This window comes from Marmota flaviventris, chromosome 1 (assembly GCF_047511675.1).
Source record: "Marmota flaviventris isolate mMarFla1 chromosome 1, mMarFla1.hap1, whole genome shotgun sequence".
NCBI classification, from domain to species: Eukaryota; Metazoa; Chordata; class Mammalia; order Rodentia; family Sciuridae; genus Marmota; species Marmota flaviventris.
In genome coordinates, this window is record NC_092498.1 from 48,085,088 (window position 1) to 48,110,730 (window position 25,643).

General features: G+C 34.4%; 1 protein-coding gene across 2 annotated transcripts; it reads left to right on the forward strand.

The window, feature by feature from the left end:
* The first annotated feature begins 200 nt into the window (after positions 1–200).
* Positions 201–25,404, forward strand: Ing3 (inhibitor of growth family member 3). Of its 2 annotated transcripts, XM_027926480.2 has the most exons (12): positions 201–340; positions 586–657; positions 3,215–3,315; positions 4,904–4,969; positions 16,440–16,536; positions 18,309–18,380; positions 19,135–19,254; positions 19,525–19,682; positions 20,371–20,564; positions 21,831–22,023; positions 23,001–23,039; positions 24,610–25,404. In XM_027926480.2, the coding sequence occupies exons 1-12, from the start codon at positions 313–315 to the stop codon at positions 24,724–24,726; spliced, it is 1,257 nt and encodes a 418-aa protein (XP_027782281.1). In that variant the 5' UTR covers positions 201–312; the 3' UTR covers positions 24,727–25,404. The 2 variants fall into 2 exon arrangements, with proteins under 2 accessions (XP_027782281.1, XP_071468902.1); XM_071612801.1 differs by lacking the exons at positions 16,440–16,536; positions 19,135–19,254; positions 19,525–19,682; ... (2 more) ...; positions 23,001–23,039; positions 24,610–25,404.
* Positions 25,405–25,643: the final 239 nt, after the last annotated feature.

Genomic DNA, 25,643 nt, shown 5'->3' on the forward strand with positions numbered 1-25,643 from the left:
CTCGCGGAGGACCGCCAGCGTGGCGACTCCCGCTTAGCAGGAATAAAACTACACTTCCCACAAAGGCGCGGGGGTGAGCACCGGTCGTTCTACGTCACTGCTTCAGCCGGCCAATGACAGCTCCGGGCGGCAGTGAGGCAAGCGCCGTCAGGCGCCAAAGTGGTTTTTTTTTTTGTTTTTTTTTTTTTTTTGCCGGAGTCGAGCGGGTGCTGCTAGCGGAGGCGCCATATTGGAAGGGACAAAACTCCGGCGACAGCGAGTGACACAAATAAACCCCTGGACCCCTTCGTTCCCCCAGCTGTAAGGGTCGCGATGTTGTACCTAGAGGACTATTTGGAAAGTGAGTGCGCCGCGCTGGCAGAGGCCGCCTATGGGACCTGCGGGCGGGCGAGAGCGCGAGTGGACGGGCAGGCGGGATGGCGGGAGGGAGGGGGAGGCGGGGGATGTTTCTTTCTCACGGTAACTGGCAGCCTCGATGTGAGCTGCCGGCTCCCTCGACCCCCCCCGACGCACGCACGCACACAGTGACGTAATCGCGTAGTTTCGCCGTTGGCCCCGCCCCCTGACGGACTCTCCCTTTGACAGTGATTGAGCAGCTTCCAATGGACCTGCGGGACCGCTTCACCGAGATGCGCGAGATGGATCTGCAGGTGCAGAGTAAGTCGGCGCGTTTACTCTTGTTCGCTGCACGCGTTCAGTGCCTGACTTGCTTGCCATTGATGCTTGCACCTCCGGAGCTTTGACTCTCCTCCCGGTCACTCTGCTAGTACCTAAGGAGTTGTCAGAAAGATCTGGCAGTCCTGTATTTTGCTGCTGCTTCCCTCCCCACGCTACTTGTGACTTTTACAGGAGTAGGCATTAGAGCATGCGTGTTCCTTTTTAAATTTGGCATTGCGAAAAAAATGGTTCTATACTTTCATTGAGAGAGTAGACACTGTATATGTCTTAGTGGAAATCACCCTGTAAATATTGAAAAGAAATTTCACTTGAGCTTTATATGTCGGGTTTGAATTTCAGCATTCGTGCTTGTTAAAGTTCGTTCTATTCAGAAATTTCAAGAGTGAAACGCACGGAAGCACAGGTTATAGGTGGGTCTTTAGAGAGCCTAGTGAACTTGGAATGCTGAGTTTCTTAAAGAAATGAGAGGATTAATTATAGAATTGCACTTCGAATTTTCAACAGCGTGATCATTTTCTCATTAGAATGAGGGAAATAAGATTGTACTGAAAGTTTCTTATCTGATGTTGTTGTAAAATTTTGGTAATTGGTGGGCTTTTCTTTTTCTTTCAGCAATAGCTTGGTTGCTGGTGATTTTTTTCCCCTAAAATTATAAAATTTTCCCTAAAATTATAAATTATAAAATTTTTCATAAGCATCTTGTTTTATTCATTGTGTTGTATGCCTGGTTTTCCAACTACTTCAAAATCCATTTTAACCTTAATGTAGTTGAAATGCCAAAGACTTGCTGAACTAGTGTGTTTTGTAGGATTGAACATAGACTTTGATGTCAGATAGATATGAGTTTATTTTAGGACATCACTGATTTACTCATTGACTTTGACTGCATTACCACTTCTAAAGAGGGGTTTCATTGTCTATAAAAAGAGAATCATCTGAGGATTTAAAATAATACAAATAAATTTGAATATATGGTTCCTAATATAAGGTAGGCATTAAATAAAGGGTTGTTCTTATTTTAAACATTTTACTTTTGACTAAAAATTTCAAGTTCTCTTATAATTTGGATTTAGATTATACGGATTTTACAATAACTAGAATATTATGAAGTTAATGGGTATTGTGGATTAACAAAAGAGAACAGCGTGTCAAATGTTAGGAATGCTTAAAGGAAAATAATATTTTCAAAAAATTAATTTTATTTTCAAAAAATTCATGGAAAGACTTCTTAAAATTAGTAAAGCACTATTATTCACTGAAAATCTTTAAACGAAGAATATAGTAAAAAAATTTTCCTCAACTTATATATAACAACAAAATCCCATTTATTTTTTCCTTTGTTAGCAGGCCTCCAATGAAGTGATTATTCTTGGCACATACTTTGAAAAAGCTATATAAACTAAATAGAATAGTGTATTGAGTAAATAAATGAGGTTGTACCTACCACTTTGTGTTGTGATATGAGATGATGGGGTGCTTAGCACTATATAACTTACAGTTCAAATTGTTTTTATCACTTTTTCTTATTAATAGAAATTTGAGCATTAAGCTGGTTGTGGTGATGCATACCCATAATCCCAGCTACTCAGGAGGCTGAGGCAGGAGGATTGCAGCCTGGGCAATATAGTGAGACCCTGTCTCAAAGAGGAAAAAAGAAAAGGCTGCAATGTAACTTAGAGTAGCTTAGAGGTAGAATGCCTGAAAAAGAGAAAAAAAGAAAAGAAAGAAATGTGAGGATTACCCAGTGGTTATTTCTTTTTTATCAGTACATTTTAATTGTACATAATGGTGGAATTTATTATTATATATTCATACGTGTACACAATTATTTTGTCACATTTATTAGCTTTGACTCCAAGATTGTAGTGCTCAAAAATTGTTGTTTAGATACTCTCTGTGTGGATCTACTTGTTGATTCTACTTTGATTAGTGGGAAAATTTCTCAAATAACACAAAAAAATTGTCAGGAAAATTTTAACTTTTTAAGACTCAGGTCATTAAGGCATTGTATATTTATGAAATCAAAACATGACATACATTTTTTTTTAAAAAGAGAGAGAGAGAGAGAATGAATTTTAATATTTATTTTTTAGTTCTCGGCGGACACAACATCTTTGTTCGTGTGTGGTGCTGAGGATGGAACCCGGGCTGCACGCATGCCAGGGAGCGCGCTACCTCTTGAGCCACATCCCCAGCCCACAGGACATACATATTAAAGATACTGGCCAAGTGAAATATATTATTATTATTATTTTTTTTTTTATTTTGGTTTTAAGGATTGAACCTAGGGGTGCTCTACCATTGAGCTATATCTCTAGTCCTGTAAATTTTTTTTTTTTTTAATTTTGAGACAGGGTCATGCTAAGTTATTGAGGGTTTCGCCAAATTGCTGAGGCTATTCCTGAACTTGAGATCCCCCTGCCTCAGCGTCTCTAATGGTGACTGGCCATTATGTTTTTTTCACCCCTGAATTAAAGCGTATAAATTTGATATATGAATTTGCTTATCTAAATATGAAATGTTTTTGTTATGTCAGATGCAATGGATCAGCTAGAACAAAGAGTCAGTGAATTCTTTATGAATGCAAAGAAAAATAAACCCGAATGGAGAGAAGAACAGATGGCGTCTATCAAAAAAGTATGTGTAACACTTTGAATGATTTATCAGTAAATATTGGGAAACTCTGAAAAGAATATTTTAACATTAAATAGATTTCTGGATATTAGAATAGGAGAAGATTATCAATGGCTCTTTGGAATTTAAATAACTTATTGTGTTTAAGAGAATTAGATATAGGGATCAAAGAATTTGGGTCATTTTTAAAATTGTTTAAGTTTTGACTATTAGAAAGTTGTAGAACTATTTTAAAAATACATTTTTTTCCTTTATTTTTTCTAATTAAATATAACTAAATTGCCTTGGTTTTAAAAATAAAATGCTGCTATCCAATTTTGTTGATAAATGGGTGAAAATCAGTAGATTTTGAGCATATTTTATATATTACTAAGTACTTAAGTTGATGAACTCATTGAAGAGTTGGAAGGATCTTTCAAAGCCTTTCAATTTAAAACTGTACAGTTGGCAAACCAGATATATGACTTGGTAAGTAAAATTAATGTGCATACTCTGCCATAAATACATAGTATTTGTACATGAATTGGACCTAGAAATACAAAATTCTTTTATGTTTTTATTAGTTTTATAGGACTTAGAGTCTCTTCCAAATTAGGATAAGCATTAGCCCCAACCCCAAGGTTTTCTTGGAAGGTCTGATCTAGTTTATTCAAAGATACATTAGAAGAACAACTTAAAAGCCTTGGATTTAATCATGACTCTGCAGTTTGTGTGACATTGGCAGATCTTTTAGTTTCACGAATAATAATGCCTCCCTACACCCAACCTTCATAGAATTGTTTAAGGATGGACTAAGAAAGCAATTTGGAAACTACAAATTGAGTAGTTGTGTTATTTATTCTACCATATGGAGGGAAGATTATTTCTGTTAGGAGAAAAAAAAAAAGAGAATCTGTAAGAGAAGTGGTCCTGGCTGGGAAGCTACCTGGAGGCTCAGGTGTGTGTGAGTATAGACATCACATAAATACATTTCAACGTCATTGATCATCCCTTTAACCTAATCTGTTTTTGGTGTAGCACAACAAAAAGTGTGGTACCAGTGAAATACATAGAATCCTTTTCTCCCGTTTAAAAAAAAAAAAAAAGTGTTTGCTTTACAGTGCAGAGAAATTTAAAGTATAGATTGAGTTGTATGAATTTATACCTAAATTAAAATAGGTGCTAGGGAACAATTGGATAATAAGGACATACAGATCGGAATCCTTTCTATAACTGTACTTAAAAAAAAAAAAAAAAAGCTTAAAAAGGCATAAATGTGCTTTACAAGTTAGATTAATTCTAATTAGCATTTTTTCTTTTAAATATTCATTAGCTTACATTGCTTTTTCTAGTATAGAGATTAGACTTGGAACAGTATATTTTATTTATATCTTTTCTAGGATTTCTGAGCATTTTCCTTTAATTCTTGGCCATTATCCATAATATCTAATTCTTCCCCAATCACACCCTTATCCCTAGGAGACTTTTTATTGCTAATGTAAGATGACTCGCAGTGTTAACAAGGATGATAATGAAATATAGTTATATGTCCCACACTTAATTATTTTGAAATGATTAATTTATTTTTGAAATAAAAAATGTTTTTATTCAGGACTACTATAAAGCTTTGGAAGATGCAGATGAGAAGGTACAGTTGGCAAACCAGATATATGACTTGGTAAGTAAAATTAATGTGCATACTCTGCCATAAGTACATGAATTATGGATTATGTTTTAAATTTTATTGGCTTAAATGTGACTAAAACTAAAGTATTGCTCTCTTAATCATACCTAATTTGAGAGTTTAGTATCTATTTTGGGGGGATCTTTGAGAACTCAGAGACTCTTTATTCTAGTTGATCTATTGCATCTGACATAATAACATTTAGCCAAGACTAAACTACATAAGATCGTGTCTCGTGTGTGTGCGCGCGCGCACGCATGGGTGTGCACGCACACCCACGCGTGTGGTGTGTTTTAACAAGAATTGATATTTAACTTTATTTTACTAATTCTTATCCTCTTAAGGGCGTGTGTTTATGTGCTTGTTATATCATTTTGAGTTTGTTTCTGTGTACTCCCGAGAAAGAAAATCTTTGGGATTGCTATTGAAGGGATGTTAATAGATTGTTTTTAACGACTGGCAACAACTGGGTCAGATGGCAAAAATACTTGGTAAACATTAGACTACATAACCTTTAAAAAAAAGTTTCTTTCTTGCATCAGTAGTTCTAAAAGATTGAAATCGTCAAAACAGATATAATATGTGGTATTTCTAAAAATAATGTTAATGATTCTCTCTCTCTTTTTATGTGAAGCTTCTAAAATATACATATTAGGAAATAACTAATTTTTTTCTCTAAATAAGTTAAGGTATAACATAATTTCTCACTTCTGTTTAACTTCAGCTTGTAGACTTCATATCTTATTTTTGCAGTTTTCTGAGTGCAGTTTTATTATTGCAAGGTACATATCAATAAAATGCCATTAAAGAGTAAGACACATGTAAGAAATACACACTTCATATGGTATGCATTATGAATGCCTGTACTAAACTAGGAAACATGTAAAGTTGTAGAGAATATTTAGTTGTTTTTATATAGTGAAAATATTTTAATGTTCTAATAACATAGGCTCTTTTGTTCATATTGATATTCTGAAAAAAGTTTCATAAAAAACATTGCCTAAAGAAAGGTAGAGTAGGTTGTATCTTGATTTATTGTGGAATGAAAACAAACTTAATCTTATTGAATTATATCTGTAAACACAGAAAAAAAAGTCATTTACATTTGAATCTAAGATCAAATTGTTTAGTAAAATTCTTCCTTATATTTAATGACTTTATGTGTCAATCTTTAGAGACTACCTGCATTTTAATTCTTACAGCTCTTTGGTTTTGTTCCTTTAACATTTTATTATTGTACTATTTTTATTCCTTTACTAAATATATTTTATGTATTTTGAAAAAATATATAACATAAATATGTGCTTTTTAAAATGTGTATATGTATTCATCTATTATTTATGAACCACTTTGTTCACTTACTATTTACCTGATTAATGGAGTTTTACCTGCATATAATAGAGGAATAAAAAAGTAAGTACTAGAATGATTCCTGTAAATTTAGTTGGAAAGACATACCCACAAATTCATGTGGAGGACCCATGTAGATAGATGTAGTAAGTGAACATTAGTAGAGTTGAGTGTTAAGAAGTATTTGGTAAAGAAAACTGAATGACCAAGTCAGGCCCAATTAGAGGGGATGGGATGAGTTTTGAGCAGAGGGTCAGGGATGGGATTGGGGGTTCTGTTGAGGGGAAGCATTTCACTCAGAGGTAGTGGCATAAGCAGAATGAAGGTAAAAATTAACAAATGTTAGGGCAGGCTACCTAAGTTAGAGAGCAAGGTTAAGATGACATAATAAGTTTAAGAAAATACAATAATTGTAGTAAAAAGTGAATGTCCATAATGGATCCATACAGAGAACAGTGTACACCCTAGTTCGGCCCTTTCACTAACAGCATGATGTTGGAAAAGTTATTAATTCTTAAACCTGTTTCCTTATCTGTAAATTAATAGCATTTAGAGTTACAGTTAGAGTATTTGGTATGTATGTATATGTATAATATATTTACCCTTGAATATTACACATAGCATCTGTGTATTGAAATATCACATGGTATCCTATAAATGTGTATAATTTTGTGAATCAAAAACTCTTCTTTGAGACTTAATATGTATATTATGTATATATGTTAAACATATTATGTGCGTGTATATATATGTACATACACACATATGTATGAGTTTATATCGATATCTGTATATGCTTTTATCTTGGCAGATAGTAGGCATTCACTCCTTTATTAAAGACTTGATCCATCTTGTTTTTCCCAACTATAATTTTCTACTTTCCTGAAGCCACTGCTTCCCTTTCAGCCCTACCAAGTTGAAGCTGTTTTCTTTCACTCTCCTATTATCTCTAGGACTGCCTTTTGTCTTTTCATTTCTCCTTTTCCCTCCCTCTTCCTTTTTCCTTCCTCTTCTTTATTATCTTTTCCCTGCTCTTTCCTTTTAAATACACTATTGCTATTTCAGGTGACACCTATATTCTTATTGCCCAAAAATCTCTCTTCTGCAATGACTCACTCATATGTAGAATCTAGACTCATAGGAGTTGAGTGGAATAGTGGTTATCAGAGTCCGGGGAGAGATGGGAAGAGGCCAGGTAATGGGTGATAAGTTATAATTAGATTAGAGAAAGAACTGTTGCCCTACTTCACAATAGGTGACAGTATGATAAGGGTAATGTACTATTTTTTTTTTAAAGCTAGAAGAAAGAATTTTTGAATGTTTTCATCTTAAAGAAATGATCAGTATTTGAGAAGATAGATGTATTTACCCTGATTTGAACATTACACAGTGTGTGTGTGTGTATGTGTATTAAATTTCACATGGTACTCCATAATCATGTAAAATTTTTATGAATCAGTTTAAAAAACTCTCTTCAAGATGTAATCATCTATGTCATCCATTTGTTAAGAAACTAGCACCTGGTTCACAGTTATTCTGTCTTGAAATATCTTCATAGTAGTCTGCTTCTTTGACTTTTGTGAATTCCAGTCCCCATTAATTGCTGCATATTGATCTTAATCATCACTTGAACTCATCCTATCTCTAAAGTACCTCCTACATCTACACTTGATTTCCTTCTGCTTTATCATTCTGTTCTTCCCCAAGCAAGGCTCTAGTTGAGCTCCTGAGCTCTTTCTTCTTACCAGCACCCTCCACATGGTTGCCATCATAGGGAGTGTTTTCACTTACTTTAAAAATTTTGTCATCATACCTAGGGAAAATCATGCAGCAATGAAGTTGGTGCCACTGCACAATCATGGTTTTCATTATTTGGACCCTTTATATTTGAACTTCCTGTTAGTCTTCATAGTTCAATGTAGTCGGTTTTTCTTTTGGTTTCTCCCAGTAGCTGTTCCAAAACTATGCCACATGTGACATACAAACACCTATTGTGAATTTTTTTTCTGTTTTCTTGCTTGTACTGGAGCTTGAGCCCAGGGCTGCTGTATCACTGAGCTACATCCCCAACCCTTTTTTACTTTTTAATTTGAGATGGTCTTGCTAACTTGCCCAGGTTGGCTTTGAATTTGGTATTCTCTCAGCTCTCAGTCTTCTGAGTTGCTGGGATTGCAGGTGTGTGCTCCTTCACAGGCCACCAGTTTTGACTTTTGCCTTCCATTGACAATATATTTTGAGGCTTTTGGTGGAAACTTTCTCCTTGACATTCTTGCTAATCTGTTATCATTTGTCCATCTAATAAGATTTTCCTACCTTTGTGGCCTTTATAGATTTCCTTGGATAAAGCTCATAATGGTGGTGTTCCCAGGTTCTATTCTTGATCTGTGTTTTTTCACTCTTCAGGTGCTTTTCATGTAAAGGTAATTTTCTTCTCCGCTTCTGTTCCTATCCAGAGGATCAGTGAGGAATTGTGTCAGTGCCAATTTTGTGCCCCACGCCCACTCCCCACCCAAGTTGTAAAAACTCCTCCATTACCTTTCTGTGTGTTCTCTGAGTTTTAACAACTATATGTTAATTATTCCTCAAAACTAAACTTTTCCTCCGACTCATCTGAGCATTCCTAGGCCTCAAAGCTCAAGGTATTAAAAGTTAAAATTCTTAGACTCTCTTCATTTACTCCCTGCTCCCTCTACTTTTGTTTCTAAAACTCAGAAGAACCACAATTTTTAGGATACGAAAGTCATTCTAGACTCCTTGTTCCCATCTTCCTACACTGAGTTGTTCACCATGTCTTATCCATTTTACTTTGAGCACCTCTGATTGGCCCTTCTTCACCAATTGTTTATCATTCTGTAGTTCAAGTACTTGTTTAAAATGATGAAATACCAGTAGAAACAATAAAATGTTCGTCTCCTAAGTGCACAGTGCACATTTTGACATTTATATACTCTTGTAACTGATACTCCATCAAGACCCAGAACATTGCTATTCACTCCAGAAAGTTCCTTCTGGCGTTTCTAGTGTCCCTTATTCTAAAACACATCTTGGCAAATCATCTCCTTATTTGAAATTTTTAGGAGTTTTGGAACATTTATTGACTGTGTCTTTCAAGGTCCTTTTGATCAGGTTCCTGACAGATTTCTCACTGCATCTCCTTCTCATCCTTCATTCTCACCACGACCTGTTTGTGATGTTCACAGTGAACATACTGTGCAGGGATCACTCCCTGAGCAGAAGGACTTTGCTCTTCATCTTTGCTTGATAAACTTTTCTCCATCCTCCAATATCCTGCACGTGCATTGCCTCTTTATTCAAGTAGTCTTACTAATCTTGATATTTGTGTTATTTATGTCTAGGAAAAGATATTTGACTGATTAAAACAGAAGAGTATATATTGTAACAGTGGTTTAAACAAAGGATTTGTTTTCCTCTCATGAACAATAATTGTTGGAGGAGATCAACTAGGACCTAAATGGCAACCCCCACATCATCAGTGTTCCAGGCTTCTTCTCATCTGTCTGGTCAGATAAAAGAAGAATTGGAGTAGGAGATCGTGCAAAAGGGCACATTTTGAAGTTCAGTTAGCTCCTCTGAAGAATTTCCTGGAATCCTACATACTTCTCTTAAGGGCTTTTCTACCCACAAGGAAGGCTGAGAAAAGTTTAACAGGGCATATTACTACCCCAGACATGGAGGATTCTATCTATGAGGACAAGGGGGAGACTAGGTATTGTAAAGGCAGTTAGTGGTTTGTTCCTCACTCTGCCCCTCAACATAGTCATGCCAACCTTCAGATCTCTGTTTTTCACATGGTTTCATTGCTGATTGAATCACATTGTAATTATTTATTCACCTTTGCTTATGTACTTTTCTTCCTTACTGTAAATGTCAAGAGCCATGTTTTTTTAGTTTAGCATTTTCAGAACCTACCATAGTTTTCCTACAATAAATATTTCTTGACCAAAATTACCTGAATATGTAATCTACAATTTTATATTCAGGTAATATGTAATATAATTACGTAATGCAGAAAGAAGTGCAATAGCGTGACTTCCAGGTTCTGAGTTCAGGGCATGCAGCTTAAAGAGGTCATTATTGGGGAAAGATGTATTTTAGTTAGGAGGAAACTTCTCAAAAAGTGATATAGAGTGTGCTGAGATTGTTTCAAAACAAGGATAGACAGAAATTCAAATAGCCATGTACATCTTTCCAGTGTGTGACTTGAAGAAAAGTAACAGAAATGTAGTTCAAGTAAATTTAGTTTTCTTTATCGCATCACTTTAGTAGGCCAGGCAGGGTTATGGATGCTCAAATATTTTTGGTATCCTTCTTTTTACATTGTCTCATAATTTTGTTATTTTCTTCAATTTGGAGATTTCTTCTTTCTCTGATATGTAAGATAATTGAAAGTTCTTCTAAAATAGAATTCACAGATGTGCATTCAGCAAAGAGGGCATTTTTAAAATATTAAAACTTATTGTAATATATAAATTTTTTGTATTTCAACTAAAAATATCTTTCCACTGTAAGCTTCCCTTTTTATTTTTTGGTACTGGGGATTGAATCCAGAGCTGCTTAACCACTGAGCCACATCCCCAGCCCTTTTTTATTTTTTATTTTGAGACAGGCTCCCTCTATGTTGCTTAGGGCCTTGCTAAATTGCTGAGGCTGTCCTTGAACTTTCGATATTCCTGCCTCAGCCTCCTGAGCCACTAGAATTGTAGGCATGCACCACTGCTCCTGGCTTTACCTTCTTAATTATAACAAAATAGATTTTTTAAATGATAAAGTCAATATCACTATACAAATTAGTGGCAAAATTGGACATCCCAAAATATTAGATCTCCTTACTGGGGCCCTTCAGGGCTGGTAAGGTTCTTGATAATTCTGTGCCTTCAGAGTCTGACAGATTAATCAAATAGTGAACAGAGGGACAAAGACTTATCAAGGTGATCTAAACCAGTGTTTTGCAAACCTTAGTCATTTACTTCCCACCTTGATTTTATAAGACATACCACCTGTACTAAGTAAATTTAAAATCAAACGTATTTAAGAGGACATTTAGTAATTTGATACTATAAACAAATGAAAAATTAGCATGAGTTATCACGAAGAAATAATTTATTGTTTTTTATTTTTTTTAGTTGTAGATGGACACAGTGCCTTTATTTTATTTATTTTATGTAATGCTGAGGATCCAACCCAGTGCCTCACGTGGGCTAGGCAGGCAGGCACTCTATCACTGAGCTACAACCCCACCCCCATGAAGAAATAATTATTAAGTTGTTGAAAACAATTACGTACTTCCTTGGAAGGCTCGAGCCTTGGGCAGTGAATATCATAAGACATTAAAGTGTCCTGTGATGCTTGAGCACTATATTCAAGAGTAAAAAAATTACCATATTAGCTTACAAGTAAACAAACAGAAGGGGATTGTTGACTTGTTCAGTAGAGAGGTTGTTAAATAGAGTTACCTGTCAGATTAGCCATTTTCCTGAAATATCAGTGGTGAACATCCTAGTGAAAGTCTGGTAATATAAATTGTTTGTCCCTCATCCAGAAATGATTGGGAGCACAGGTGATTCTGCTTTCAGAGCTTCTGGGCTCTGCCCGCTGAGCATATCTAATCTGAAAATTTAGAATGTAAATGCTACAAATATGAAACTTTTTTGAGTGTTGATAGGATACCACAAATGGAAAGTTTCACATCTGACCTCTTGTGATGATTTGCAGTCAAAACACAGGTACACTAAAATATCGTATAAACTTACCTTTAGGTTATATGTATGAGGTATATGTGAAACATAAATGAGATTTGTATTTAGAGTTGGGTTCTATCCCCAAGGTTTCTTATTATGCATATGCAAGTATTCAAAAATCTAAAAACATTAGAAATATGAAACACTATTAGTCCCAAATATTTCTGATAAGGTATACTTAGCCTATGTATAATTGAGTTTGATTTCATCCCTCATTGTTTTATATAACATGATATTTCACTGTCTTTTAATTTTTATTGAAATATTTTATTTACTTTTAAAATTACAATACACTGATTGATACCGATGGCTAGCACTGACACTGCTCTGGTTACCTATTTTGTTAAGGAAAGTAACTATTGCATAATATAAACAGATGAAGACATTTGTGGATTGGGAGTCCAGTAAACAAACTGATAGTTTATTTCAGTGGTTGTTGTAGTGAAATTTGACAAACAAAATTTTCATGTTAAAGCAAATGCCTGCTATATCCTAATACTCATAAATAGTCATTAAACACTCATGTTCTTCAGCCAGATGTCACTGTCGTAAAGATGGCTAGATGGCCATACCTAGTAGAGTTGATTTACGGATACTCTGATAAAATTTGAGCTTTTTGTTAATGCTTGAATGATTTTAGAAGTTTCTTGCAGGGTTCAGTACCCTTGAACTTGCTGTTGGTTTTATATCCTGGCCTGTACCTGAGATGAATATATTTCAGATCCACATTTTACCATAAATTTCAGAGTTCCTTATCTGATACTCTAATTAAGGAATATATTATGTGAGTTTGACCTTTTGATTTGTCTCTTGTCCTTATTGTCTTTTAGGAAGATGATTAGATGTAGTTTATGTGCTAAAGCCTCAAATATTTGGTTCAGCTGAATGATAGGTCATATTTTTATCTACTTTAAATATAATTTAGAGATGTAAAAAGTCATTTTTATGAGTTACCAGACATAGGCTTTGCCATCATGGTTCTTTTTTCTTCCCCACTTTACCCTCATTGTTCACTACACCCAAATATTATCGGGGACAGAATTTATCTCTTATTGCCATGGATTTCAACTTAAAGTCTAATAAACTGATTGCTTTTTCTGAAAGGGCAAACTAGACATCTACATTTAACTTGACTGTCTTGGAAATGATAATTTATGCTTAAGTTTTTTAAAAGCTTTGCCTAGTTTTAATTTGGGTCTATCAGTGACATATTTTAAAATTTAAATATTGGAAAACTGGGAGATTTAAAAAAGAAAGGATAAAGTAGTGTTATTCTATGCAAAAATGTTAAAGGATGAGGATTTTTTTGTTTGTTTTTTGCAGAGGGGCCAGGTGTGACTGAAATTCTTTATGATCATGAATATGTTTAAAAAATAATGTTTCCTTTTGTTTTTAAAGAGTTCAGAAATAGTTTAAACTTAAAGCAATTATGACTGGGATTATAGAATATCATTTGGTGTTACAGGACAAAGAAGCTTTTGTGAATGGTATTTATTAACATTAAATGGGGAACAAATCACTGGATTCTGGTCAACCTGGTGTTGGAAATCGTGGGCTAATAGAGAATCTCTCTCAATGGATCGGTATTCTTTACTACTATAAATTAGTTTGTGCGGTCAGGTGTTACGGAAGGGTAACTAGTCCCTGATACCTAGGAAGCCATTATGGTGATCATCTAGAATAGGTGATTAACCCACTCATGCAGACAGAAGGAATGGAGTGGGTGGGCAGAGGGCACATTGTAGATTCCAGTTGAGTTTAATGCAGCTCTTATTACAGCTGTTTTAATACTGTGTATATGTCCTGGTGCCTTATAGCTTAAGTTAAATCTTGTTCTCTACTTACTAACTTCTAATTTGATTTAATATAGTAGTGTAAATCAAAGAAAAATAATTTTCATTGTTGAGTAATGCTTATAATACCAATTAGTTCATAATCTTTTACATATCTAAAAATAAGAATGATTGGAAGGTGTTGTACAAAGCTGCTCACCTCAAGGTGGTTAAGGTTTTTCTGTTTATTGTAATTATTAATTTGGCTTTTCTGAACTATCAAGTATTGAAAATTTCATAATTTTCTATGTCTCGTGTAATAAATTTTGTCAGTAATGTATTTAGCAAATTGAAGCAATGTTAAATGCAGAGGTGGAATGAGTATGTATGGTGTTAAAAATAAAAGATCTTCCTATCACCCTAAGACAACACTCCTAACTGGGATTCTAGCAGTCTCTCTCTCTCTGTTATATATATTACAGGGCCTGGCATAGTCTTATTTTTCTCTGAGCATTCAGTCTTTCTGTCGCTATACATTTTAAAATCATTGCTCCTTCTTTCCACTTATTTGAATACTATTCATTCTTTGCTATCTAACCATTTATACCTCCTTTGTGTCTACCACCTCCCAATGTTGTGTTTTTACTTTATGTGCTACTTCTGACTCTTTTTGAAGAGTTGCTTATTTGTTCCATTTGGACTATGTATTTTTTTTTTAATTTTATTATGTTAAATATCTTTTGTAAATTTGGATTTGTTGGCTAAATTCTAATTCCTGTGAAGGTAGGAATTCTCTCACATTCTTCATACATCCTCCATTTAATCCAGTGCCAAGAACATGATAGGAGCTCACTATTTATAATTAGTATAATTGTACATAAGAAAAGTGATGGGGTATTTTCATTGTATTAAGTGTTTTAGAACTTAAGTATTTGAGTATTTATTTTAATTTCCCTTGAGATTAAATTTTGACAATGAAAGAAATATTCTTGAATAACAGAGGTCTGTGTTCATACTTTATTATTGGAAGGGAGGTTCCATTGAAGGATGCTCAATTACCTGCATGTTCTTTGAATAGGAGCAAGTATCCACAACACATGATCCTATAGGGTTTTAAACATTGTAATTTCAGCTTCTTTCAAATTCTGAAGAGTTATTTGTCGGTGAGATAAAGGGGAAACAAGGCTTTCCGTGATTGAAAAACCACAAACCAATACCCTAGTGGTTGCTATTAACATATAAAATACAAATAATAGGACATTATTCATTTTTCAACTTGAATTATATTACTTTGAGTTTAAAAATCAGTTGTTTTCCATATGCAGAGCTTCAGAGGGCAGTGTTAGAAATAAATGGTTAAGCATAATTTATTTCAGACAGATATTATTTCTGAAATGCATTATTTGTATGACTTTGGGCATGGTATTTAACCCCTGATTCTTAGTTTTTTTCTTTTATAAAATAATATCCTGTCCAGTAATAACCTATCCCAAAAGATTAGTATAAGGACTATAAAAGAGACATCTAAAACACCAAGCACTATGGTTACATGGCTCCTTCATAGGCATCTAACGTGCATCTTGTCCTCTGCTGTTTTTGTCCCTCTCTCCCCAATTTAGATACATATTATCTAATTGAACTTTTTATTTTTGCTCCAGCTGTTTCATAGCACATTTTGATGATTATAAGAAAGTTACTCCTAATTATAACAGTGATCCAGTAGGAAACTGGACTTTGAAAAGAATGTTGTCAGTAATGTAACATGAATATTTTTCAAAGAACTTGTTTTTTTTTGAGTAGTAATTTTGTAAAAAGTATTGAAAACATTTCATAGTAAGATTAAAAATACATTAAGATGTTGTTGTTAGTTTGAGATGTCATAAAATTTTCTGAAATTAGTCAAAAGATCTCTATGTAAGTGAGAAAGTAAAATTTTGCCACTTTAACTAGGGCAGTAGTATTATAGACAAAATCTTTTTAACTAGGCTCTTCAAGGAATAATGTTTTCTGACTAAAATCCCCTTTTGTTTGAGCCCTTTACATAAATGTTTAGAAGTATAATGGTCTGCTTTCCTGCCTTAAAGAAATGTATGTGCAGAATATAGTAGCCTCTTTGTTTGTAGACAGAGAATCTTTCTTTCGTCATTCTAAATATCAGTTATTATGGTGTGGCTCTATGGAATAGCCTGATGATAAGTAGTGGAGATTAGGCTGAATGAACTCATAGGCATATTTTGAAAAGTTACCAGCCCTCCAGCCCTCCTCTCACCCTTAATCCCAAGTCTCAATTTTGCTTTAACTTTCATATCCCTACACTTGTGTGATTGAGTAAAGAACATTTTTTAACAAATTTGAGATTCTGATTTCTTCAAACTGAAAATTCATAAAAGGAGACTTGGGAGATTATTCAGCCTACCATCCTCGTTTAATAGATTCAAAACCTCTGAGGCATAGGTTAATTGACTTGCTCAAGGAAACTAAGCAGATTCATTAAAAGAAACAAAGATTTAGGTTTCCTCATTAAACTGACACTTTAACAGTGTCCCAAATTTTGGTGGTTATCTTTGATCTTCTTTGAAACAGGTAGATCGACACTTGAGAAAGCTGGATCAGGAACTGGCTAAGTTTAAAATGGAGCTGGAAGCTGATAATGCTGGAATTACAGAGATATTAGAGAGGCGTAAGTAAAATTTACAGTTTTCCATCAATATTGGATAATACATGTGCAAATCACCGAGGAGACGCTTGTCCCACAGAAGCTTTTCAGATTTTGCCTTTTGCTTGTTGGTGGCATCTGGGTCACATAACTTGGACCCCAGCAGTTGGAACTGTTTGGGTCATGGACACCAAAAGGGATAATGTAGGCTATCATCCCACTCATTCTTTATGGAAAAAAAAAAAAAAAACATACTAAGTCATTCCATCTTTAAATATCCACATGTACTAGTAAGATTAGTGGTAAAAGCAAAGATTTTTTTTAAAGAAGTATCACCATTGAGAGACAAATTAACCATCTCCCATATTCATTAATACAGTGACTTTGCCCTGCCTGTTAGTTTTTCTTCTTGGGAACTTCCTTAATACTTTTCCACAGATGTATATGCTGAGAAAGATTCTGACTTATTTCACAACACTTCCTGTTTTTTAAAATAGTCTTTCCTAAACTTTATATTATCAACCAAAAGCCATGTTAATATTTCTTTGCAAGGCTCAAATTGATCTCCTGCTGTAAGTTACACACAAATACTTATTGGTTTTCACTCAGGAGACTTCCCAGAAATGAATGCCTGAGCTCTGTTTTTTAAAAATCATTCCTCATCTCTTCAACCTCTAAATAGTGAGATGAATAAAAGTAGAGAGTATGGTGGTAGGCCTAGAGATGTTAGTAGAACCAAAATAGTATTATGGGTGTTTTCTGCTAGAACTTAAGTTTATAAACATTTTTTCCCCCTTGGTGCATTCTAACAGCAAGAATATTTACCTTTTCTATTCACAAAATGTTTCTTGATGGCGTGAGGCTGTATATCTCACTCTAGGTCAGTTACAGAAGCCAGTATAAAATCCATTTTGATTTCCATAGTTGCATTTTTTAAAATCTAAAGTAGATCCATCACTTTAGACGATAATCTGATTTATTTGTGATACTTTTATTCTGGAGAAAGCCTGTCAGTGATAAGTGTTGGGGGACAAAATACAATATTCTATAGCTGCTTTCATTTTCTTTCTTTCTTTTTTTTTTAAAATGCTGATGGTAGCTGTGAATAATGGTAACTCATGCCTATTCAGTACTGCAGGAAGGTTAATAAAGCATCCTCTCTAAGGACACAGACATATGAACCTAAATTGGATCAAGTTTTAAAATACTCCATCCTGTGCCCTGCCATAATTTCATCTCAAGGGATCAAAAATAAACCCAGAGAATTTCTTTAAAAGTATTTTAAAGCTTGGTATTCAAGATTCTTCCCCTCACTTTTTACAAGTAAAATCCCTGACTTCTTTTAGGAAGTCTTCACTGTTATATGTCATTTTAATGATCAAAGAATTTTCTTTCAGATTAATAGTGTCCTGTCACCTAGAACTTTAGAATCTCCTACTATAAGGTCCTCAATACTTTTATTCTCACCTGAGGATTTTAGATTTTATTAGTAGTTGTGGTTACAATGTCCATTCATCTGTTTACATGGCACCCACTGTGGTGACTTCCCTAACTCAGCATTACCATGCCTTGAACCATTTTGTATTTAAGATGAATATTGAGAAATGGGTTTCTCAATAGCTCAGAGTGGAATTGGCATTGATAGCCCTCTGACATATGTGACTAAAATGATACAGGTCTGTGTAGAGCATGCAGCCCTCTGCTGAGTTAGGGAACACTACTGCCAGTAGTTGATTGACATGTAGAGTTGTGTAGTGACATTTAATGGTGGTATATCTCTGTGCCTTTCTTTTTAGGATCTTTGGAATTAGATACTCCTTCACAGCCAGTGAACAATCACCATGCTCATTCACATACTCCAGTGGAAAGTAAGTTTGGATTAGTGCACTAAGTATTTAAAGAGCTAAATACAATTAAAAACTCATTATTCATGTCACCTGTGTGTTTTTCCAGAAGCTGAGAACTTTTCTTCATTTAAAAAAAATGAGATATGTTTTCATTGCAAATCCTGACAGATTTTATCTTTTTCATTTGGGAAAAGCACATTTGACTTGTGAACAGGTGGTCTGTTTTCTCTGAAGTTCCTAGAGGGAGAATGTGTACTAGTAATAGCTGTATATGCTTCTTACCTACAGATGTCCAATTCTCTCTAGGGAGTGTTACAACTGAGCCAAACAATAAACTAGGACCTTTGTCTTTTTCATCCTTGCTTCTCGAGTGCTTAACTGATTGTTTGGCATATGAAAAAGTCATATGGTTGGTGAGTTAGTGAGTAAAGGAATTGTTGGCTGGCTGATGGGCTAGTGGACTAACTGTACTGGTACTTTTTTTTTTTTTTGGACAAATCAATTTGATAGGAAACAAGGTTTGGTTGAAAATAAAATTCCCCTTACATTGTTTGTGATATCTTGGTGCATTTTGGGTTATCTTCAGTACTTTACTCCTGAAGATTTTAAAATATGAATAAAACATGTGACACAGAGTTCTGTTTTTCCTCTCTGCTGAGAAGATATCATAGTCCCTGTTTGATGAGGCACCCAGATTGTGAGTGCACTGCTTTATGACTGCCTATCTGTAGTTCTCTAAAGTTTAAAAACACATGAATTCTTTATTTATATTCAGAAAGGAAATATAATCCAACTTCTCACCATACGACAACAGATCACATCCCTGAAAAGAAGTTTAAATCTGAAGCTCTGCTCTCTACCCTTACATCAGATGCCTCTAAGGAAAATACACTAGGTAAGTTTTTTTTCTTAAATATTATTGACTGCTTTTTTATTTATTTGTTTGTGTTAGAATAGGGGAAATGAAAACATTCATGACTAGTGAATCTTAGAGATTTGTTACCTGGTTGAAATCTGCATATGAAGAAAAGAAAAAGGAAAATGTCTTCCATTACTCAATCTACAGTATATGAAGAATTTCCTTTGAATGATTCTATCTGTGCTGGCAAATGATGTATTTTAAACTCAATAATATTCTACAACCATTTTTGTTTCCTCTCTACAGGTTGTCGAAATAATAATTCCACAGCTTCTTCCAACAATGCTTACAATGTGAATTCCTCCCAACCTCTGGCATCCTATAACATTGGCTCATTATCTTCAGGAACTGGTGCAGGGGCAATTACCATGGCAGCAGCTCAAGCAGTTCAAGCTACAGCACAGGTAAAAAGTTCAGAATCATCGGCAAACCCTAGTAGAAACAACTGGATGTGAACAGTTTTATTTTATCATGTGTTTTAACTTTGAAATCAGTCTTATGATAATAACATATAATTAAATAGGAATTACCTGACTGATGAAGAAAAGTAAAAGATAAATTCCTCTTGCAGACCCTTCTCACAGTTTTTGCTCAGATTGCCTGTGTTCTCAGCTGCTGTCCTTAGCACATGCTGGGATAGTTATTTGGACTTTCTACCACTTTCAGGACTCTGTGGCCTTGGGGCTTAGATTGGCTTGAGTTTGTTTACTTCTGTAATTGTCTGTGTTCCAATTGAGAAGTAACCCTTCCCACAGTTACTTCTTGTGTAAAAACTGATTTTAAATCGTTTTTTCGTGGGGAAGGAAGAGGGTACCAGGGATTGAACTCAGGGGCACTTGACCACTGAGCCACATCCCCAGGCCTATTTTGTTTTTATTTAGAGATAGAGTCTCACTGAGTTGTTTAGTGCCTCACTTCTGCTGAGGCTGGTGATTTTAAATCTTTATATGAAATAACTTAAATGCCAATGATGAAAATTAAGTTTAAGCAAAATAAATGTATAGTGGATGAACAAAAATAACACTGTAACCTGTAAAACTTGAGAAAGTCTGTATTATATATATTAATGCTATAAATGAATGTCTATTTAAGATGAAAGAAGGACGAAGAACATCAAGTTTAAAAGCCAGTTATGAAGCATTTAAGAATAATGACTTTCAGCTGGGAAAAGAATTTTCAATGCCCAGGGAAACAGCTGGCTATTCATCATCTTCAGCACTCATGACAACATTAACACAGAATGCCAGCTCATCAGCAGCTGACTCACGGAGTGGTCGAAAGAGCAAGTAAGTTTTCTCATTACACACCTTTGCATAACCCCATACCTTTGCTGTGTTTTCAGTCTGCTTGGCACCTCAGCTGAGCCTCCATGCCCATTATCCAGGGCATAATGGGTCAGGATGAACTTAGGATATGTGAGAAGATGTGAGATTTTCTTTTACACTGCTATGCTTTTAAGGAATAAACGTCTTTAAAAAGTGTTAGAATTATTTTTAATTTTTCTGTAGTCTTAATTCAGCTTGTTAGTAAATGATTTCTGTTTATTTTCATTTGTTCATTAACATAAACCATTTTATGGAACTGTTTTTCACTTATAAGTTCTTATTTTGCCATATGTTTCAATGTAAATCAATACATAAAATGCAAATTACATTTTTTAAAAAACAAGATTTTTCAATTTGATTGATAGCAAGTTGTCTTAATTCTTGGTCTTGTGTTTCCAAAATTGATGATTTGAAAATATGCCTAAGTTTTATATGTGAGACTCTTAGGATGATTATATAAGCTTTAAATTTGAAAACTTAACAGCATTGAATTCCATCTGTCCCTGGTACTGAATATGCTGGGTGCTTATACATAATGAAAGTTCAAATGTGAGGCCAGAAGAATTAGTTACTTTATAATTTTGTCATAATTTATTTTTAACTGTGATGTGGTATTTTTTTTTGTTTTGTATAAATCCCTGAAAGAATGATGGATATAAAATATTCACACAACTATCACCTTGTTAAAAATTAATTTTAATTTTATGAACCAAATTTAATATAGCTGTTTATGGTAAATGTTTACATTTTTTAAATGGAGTTAGCCTCTAGCTAGTGGTAAATATTGTGAATTTTAACACTCTTGGTTCACTGTCTTCCTTCCACATGATAGGTATTCATATGTCAGTTGATAGTCATAATTAGTGTTTTTCTGTATGTGCATTTTAGAGTTTGATGAAGAGTATTTTGTTTATTTAGAATTACAAAAAGAGTCCAGGGTAACCATAACTAATACTAATTCTTAAAAATACTATGAACAGTTTAAATCTGTGGTAAGTAGTAACTACGATTAAAAATATTTTTAAAACTTTGAAACAATTTTAAAAGAAGTTTATTTTGAATACTTTTATTCTCCAGAAAATAAAACATTCCAAATGAAAAAAATAAACTATTATAAAATTCTTTCTCATTGCTCTAAATAAAAGTGTTAGATGTTAATTTATACATTTGATGTTTTTCTTGGGTAGTGTCTGATGATGGCCAAACAAAACCAATGCTTTTTTTCAGAAACAACAACAAATCTTCCAGCCAGCAGTCATCCTCTTCCTCTTCCTCTTCCTCCCTGTCGTCCTGCTCTTCATCATCAACTGTTGTACAGGAAATCTCCCAGCAAACAACAGTAGTGCCAGAATCAGACTCAAATAGCCAGGTTGATTGGACTTACGACCCAAATGAACCTCGATATTGCATTTGTAATCAGGTAAAAGTCTGGTGTATTTCTATAACAACACAATATAAAAAACTAGAAAGAAGAAAATTATTCCATTTTCCAGCACTCTTTTACTCTGGTAAAATACCTTTGCTTTATTTGTATGCCTTTCTCCCCCTTTTAAAAGTGACATGTTTGCTGTAAATTCAAAGAGTATAAAGAAAAATGCAGGGACTGGGACTGAGCTCCATAGTAGAGTACTTACCCCACCCTCATGAAGCCTTGGGTTTGATACCCAGCACCACATTAAAGAAAGAGAGAGAGAGAAAGAAAGAAAAGGAAGTTTGGGGTGGGGGAAGAAGGTCAGTCCAAGTTGACCATAATCTCAGTGCTCAGGTATAACTTGTAATGAAACATTTAACATACCATGCTATATTCCCTGTACGCATAAAGGCTGTTGTAATAAAATACTGCAGATTGAGTAGCTTTCACAGTAGAAATTTATTTCTAAGTTCTGGAGGCTGGGAAGTCCAAGATCAAGATACCAGCCAGTCTGGGTCCAGTGATTGTTCCTTCTGGCTTGTAGACAGCTACCTTCTGACACATACTCACATGGTACAGAAAGATAGGGCAGGGGCTTCTCTTGGATCTTCCAAGGGCACAGCCCTATCAGATTAGGACTCTACCTGTTGACCTTATTTAACCTTTACCGCTTCCTCACATGCCCTATCTTCAAGTCATATATAAGTCACACTGGAGCTTAGGGTTTCAACATAAAAATTTGGGCGGGGGGGTGGGGGTGGGTACAAGCATTCATTCCACAACACATATTTACATAGATAATTTATGTGTGTGAGAGAATGAGTTTGACAGTAGGAATCACCATATATACTTTTTTGGTAATTAGTGTTTTCACTAAATCAAATACACTGAACATGATTTATAATTAAAAAGTATGGAAAAAACAATTTGGATTTAGAAACTCGTTACATAGTCGTAATAAAAATATTTAATTTTCTTTTAACTAGGTATCATATGGAGAGATGGTAGGATGTGATAACCAAGATGTAAGTATTGAATTTTGCTACTTAGGAATGAAAAAAATCATAGGTTTTTATCGCTTAAATATTTTTCTTATATAGTGTGTCTCACAGTCTTAAGAAAACAAATTGCAGTTACATTAATTATGTTATGCTAATGCTAGAATATTCTTCTCCACAATAGGGCTGTGTTCCTTAATGCATTCCCTACTTAAAATTTTAAAGCTAATGTTATGATGTTATATGCAGATTGTATTTTTCATAAGTGTTATGTTGTGTGAAAATTATAATCACTCTCCTTCCCTTTGGTAAAGATGTATTTACTGGAGCCCAGTTCATTTATCACATTGAAGAAATAGAACTTTAAAATAGTACAATTTTTTTAACAAGTATGATGCCAAGGGATAATTGAAGGTCTAATGTTAGATTATTTCCCTCCCATTAGTACAGTGTTTTCTATCATTCTTATCAAGTGGCAGCTAATAGGGAGCCATCTCTGACATAAAAAACAAAGGATAGAACGAAAGGCATTCCTCATTCTTTTTTAGGAAGCTTAATTTTGGTTAGAGATACATCTTTTATTAAGTGTTGACAATCCTTTTGTTTTGTAATTTTGTCACCCTTGTTACTTTCTTATAATTCAGCCTCATTGTGTGCTTCTTTTGCTCCAGGGGCATAACAGAACCCTGAATTCTGTGGAAGTAGTAATCAGGAACATAGAATTAGCATTTTAGGATTAGCAAGAATTAGGAATTTTAGGATTAGCAAGAATTTTAAATTTCTGAAAACAGTCTGAAGGTTGGCTTGGTGTTGTAAAAGTTGTACCTTTCCTCGATTTGACAGTCAAAACAAAGTCTTCACATAGATGGGGATACACCCCTCTTCCACTGTCCACAATCACCTGTGGGCTGTTTTTGATTATTTCAAAATAGTATTGCTCCACCATTTCAAGAACATCACCAGATGCTATCTTCAGGGGCAGTGAAAATGTTGACTGAGATTTCTGTAAATGCCATATCATAAGCTTTCAAATCTTCTCGTCTCTTGTGCACTTGTGCATGCTAAGACTTTCTGTGCAAATGTAGAACCATTTAATATGTTTCATAGAGGGGTACTTCACCTCTGCATCTCTAGGAATAGGTGTACTCAGAAAAGGCACCCAGGGTATCCCTCATGTCTTCACTTACAACAAGGTCACTTACTTTATGAGAGAGCAAATAAGGCTGAGTATTAAATAAAATCTTTAAAATATATTACCTTCTTCATAAAATATTCATCTTATGTGTATATAACATTAATATATACATATATTAATAACCTGATTAAGTTAATGAAAATTAGTCAATTTTCATTTATTATTTAGTGTTATGGGAACCTTACTTGAACCCAGTTATCCAAGATAAGTAATTTTTCTGTGCCTTTGTTTTCTAACTCATGAAGTGTATCAGGTAGACTACGTGATCTCTAAATCATCTCCTAGATCTAAAATTTTTAATTTTTATTAGATGAAATATCCAGTCTCCTGGACATACTTTGGCATACTTTCTATTTGATAGAACTACTAAATTTATTTATTTTTTTAAATTTTGCTTTCCAGTGCCCAATAGAATGGTTCCATTATGGATGTGTTGGATTAACTGAAGCTCCAAAAGGAAAATGGTACTGTCCACAGTGCACTGCTGCAATGAAGAGAAGAGGCAGTAGACACAAATAAAGGTGTCACTTGAGGAAGAAACGCTTCAGCTCGTCATTTTTATGTAGGACTCTAAAAAGGAAGGGAGAAAGAAGAAACAACTCATTTCCAGGCAACCACTTAGAGGATTTACATTGACAATCCTATAAAATCTTGAACTTGAATTTTATGGGTTGTATTTTAATAATGTAAGTAAATTATTTATGCACTCCTGGTGTGCTATGAATATTATTCCAGTTAGCCTTGGATTATTTCTGTGGCCAACATATGCAGACATTTGTACTCCTCAACCATTTTCTCAAAAGTAATGGGCATTCTATAATTTAGACTTCAAAGAATTCCAACGATGATGATTTTAAAAGTATTTTATATTCAACAGGTATATTCTGCTGCATGTACTGTACTCCAGAGCTGTTATGTAACACTGTATATAAATGGTTGCAAAAAAGACAAAAAAAAGTCAGCCCTTCTGAAAAGAATTTAAGATAATGGTTTTTAAAATGCCTTTATAATAAGCTTTGTTTCTTTGTGAAACTGATTCAGCAGGCTGAAGGAAATGGTTCATGTGATAAAGTGGGCTGGTGTCCTCTAGAGTACCTGGGTACATAAACAGAAAACTCCTGTAGGTAAAAACTAATTTGTGCCATTAGTCTTTATATGTTTCTGCATCCAGATAGAGTGCAGTTCATGAGGGCGGGGGAGGGGGGCTGACGGGGGAAAGGGTGTTAAAAGTGATACATTTTTATACCAAATGTGTTTATTTTTTTGTGCAAGTAATCCTTAAAATTGGAATTGTATTAGGTGTTAAAATAAAGTTTTTAAAAAATTACTTGTATTTATACTTTGCACACTTAATAATGAAATTTTCTTAATTCGAATTTACTTACAGTTTTCATAATCTAAAAAGGACGAGCCCCAGCAGAATGCTATATGTAATC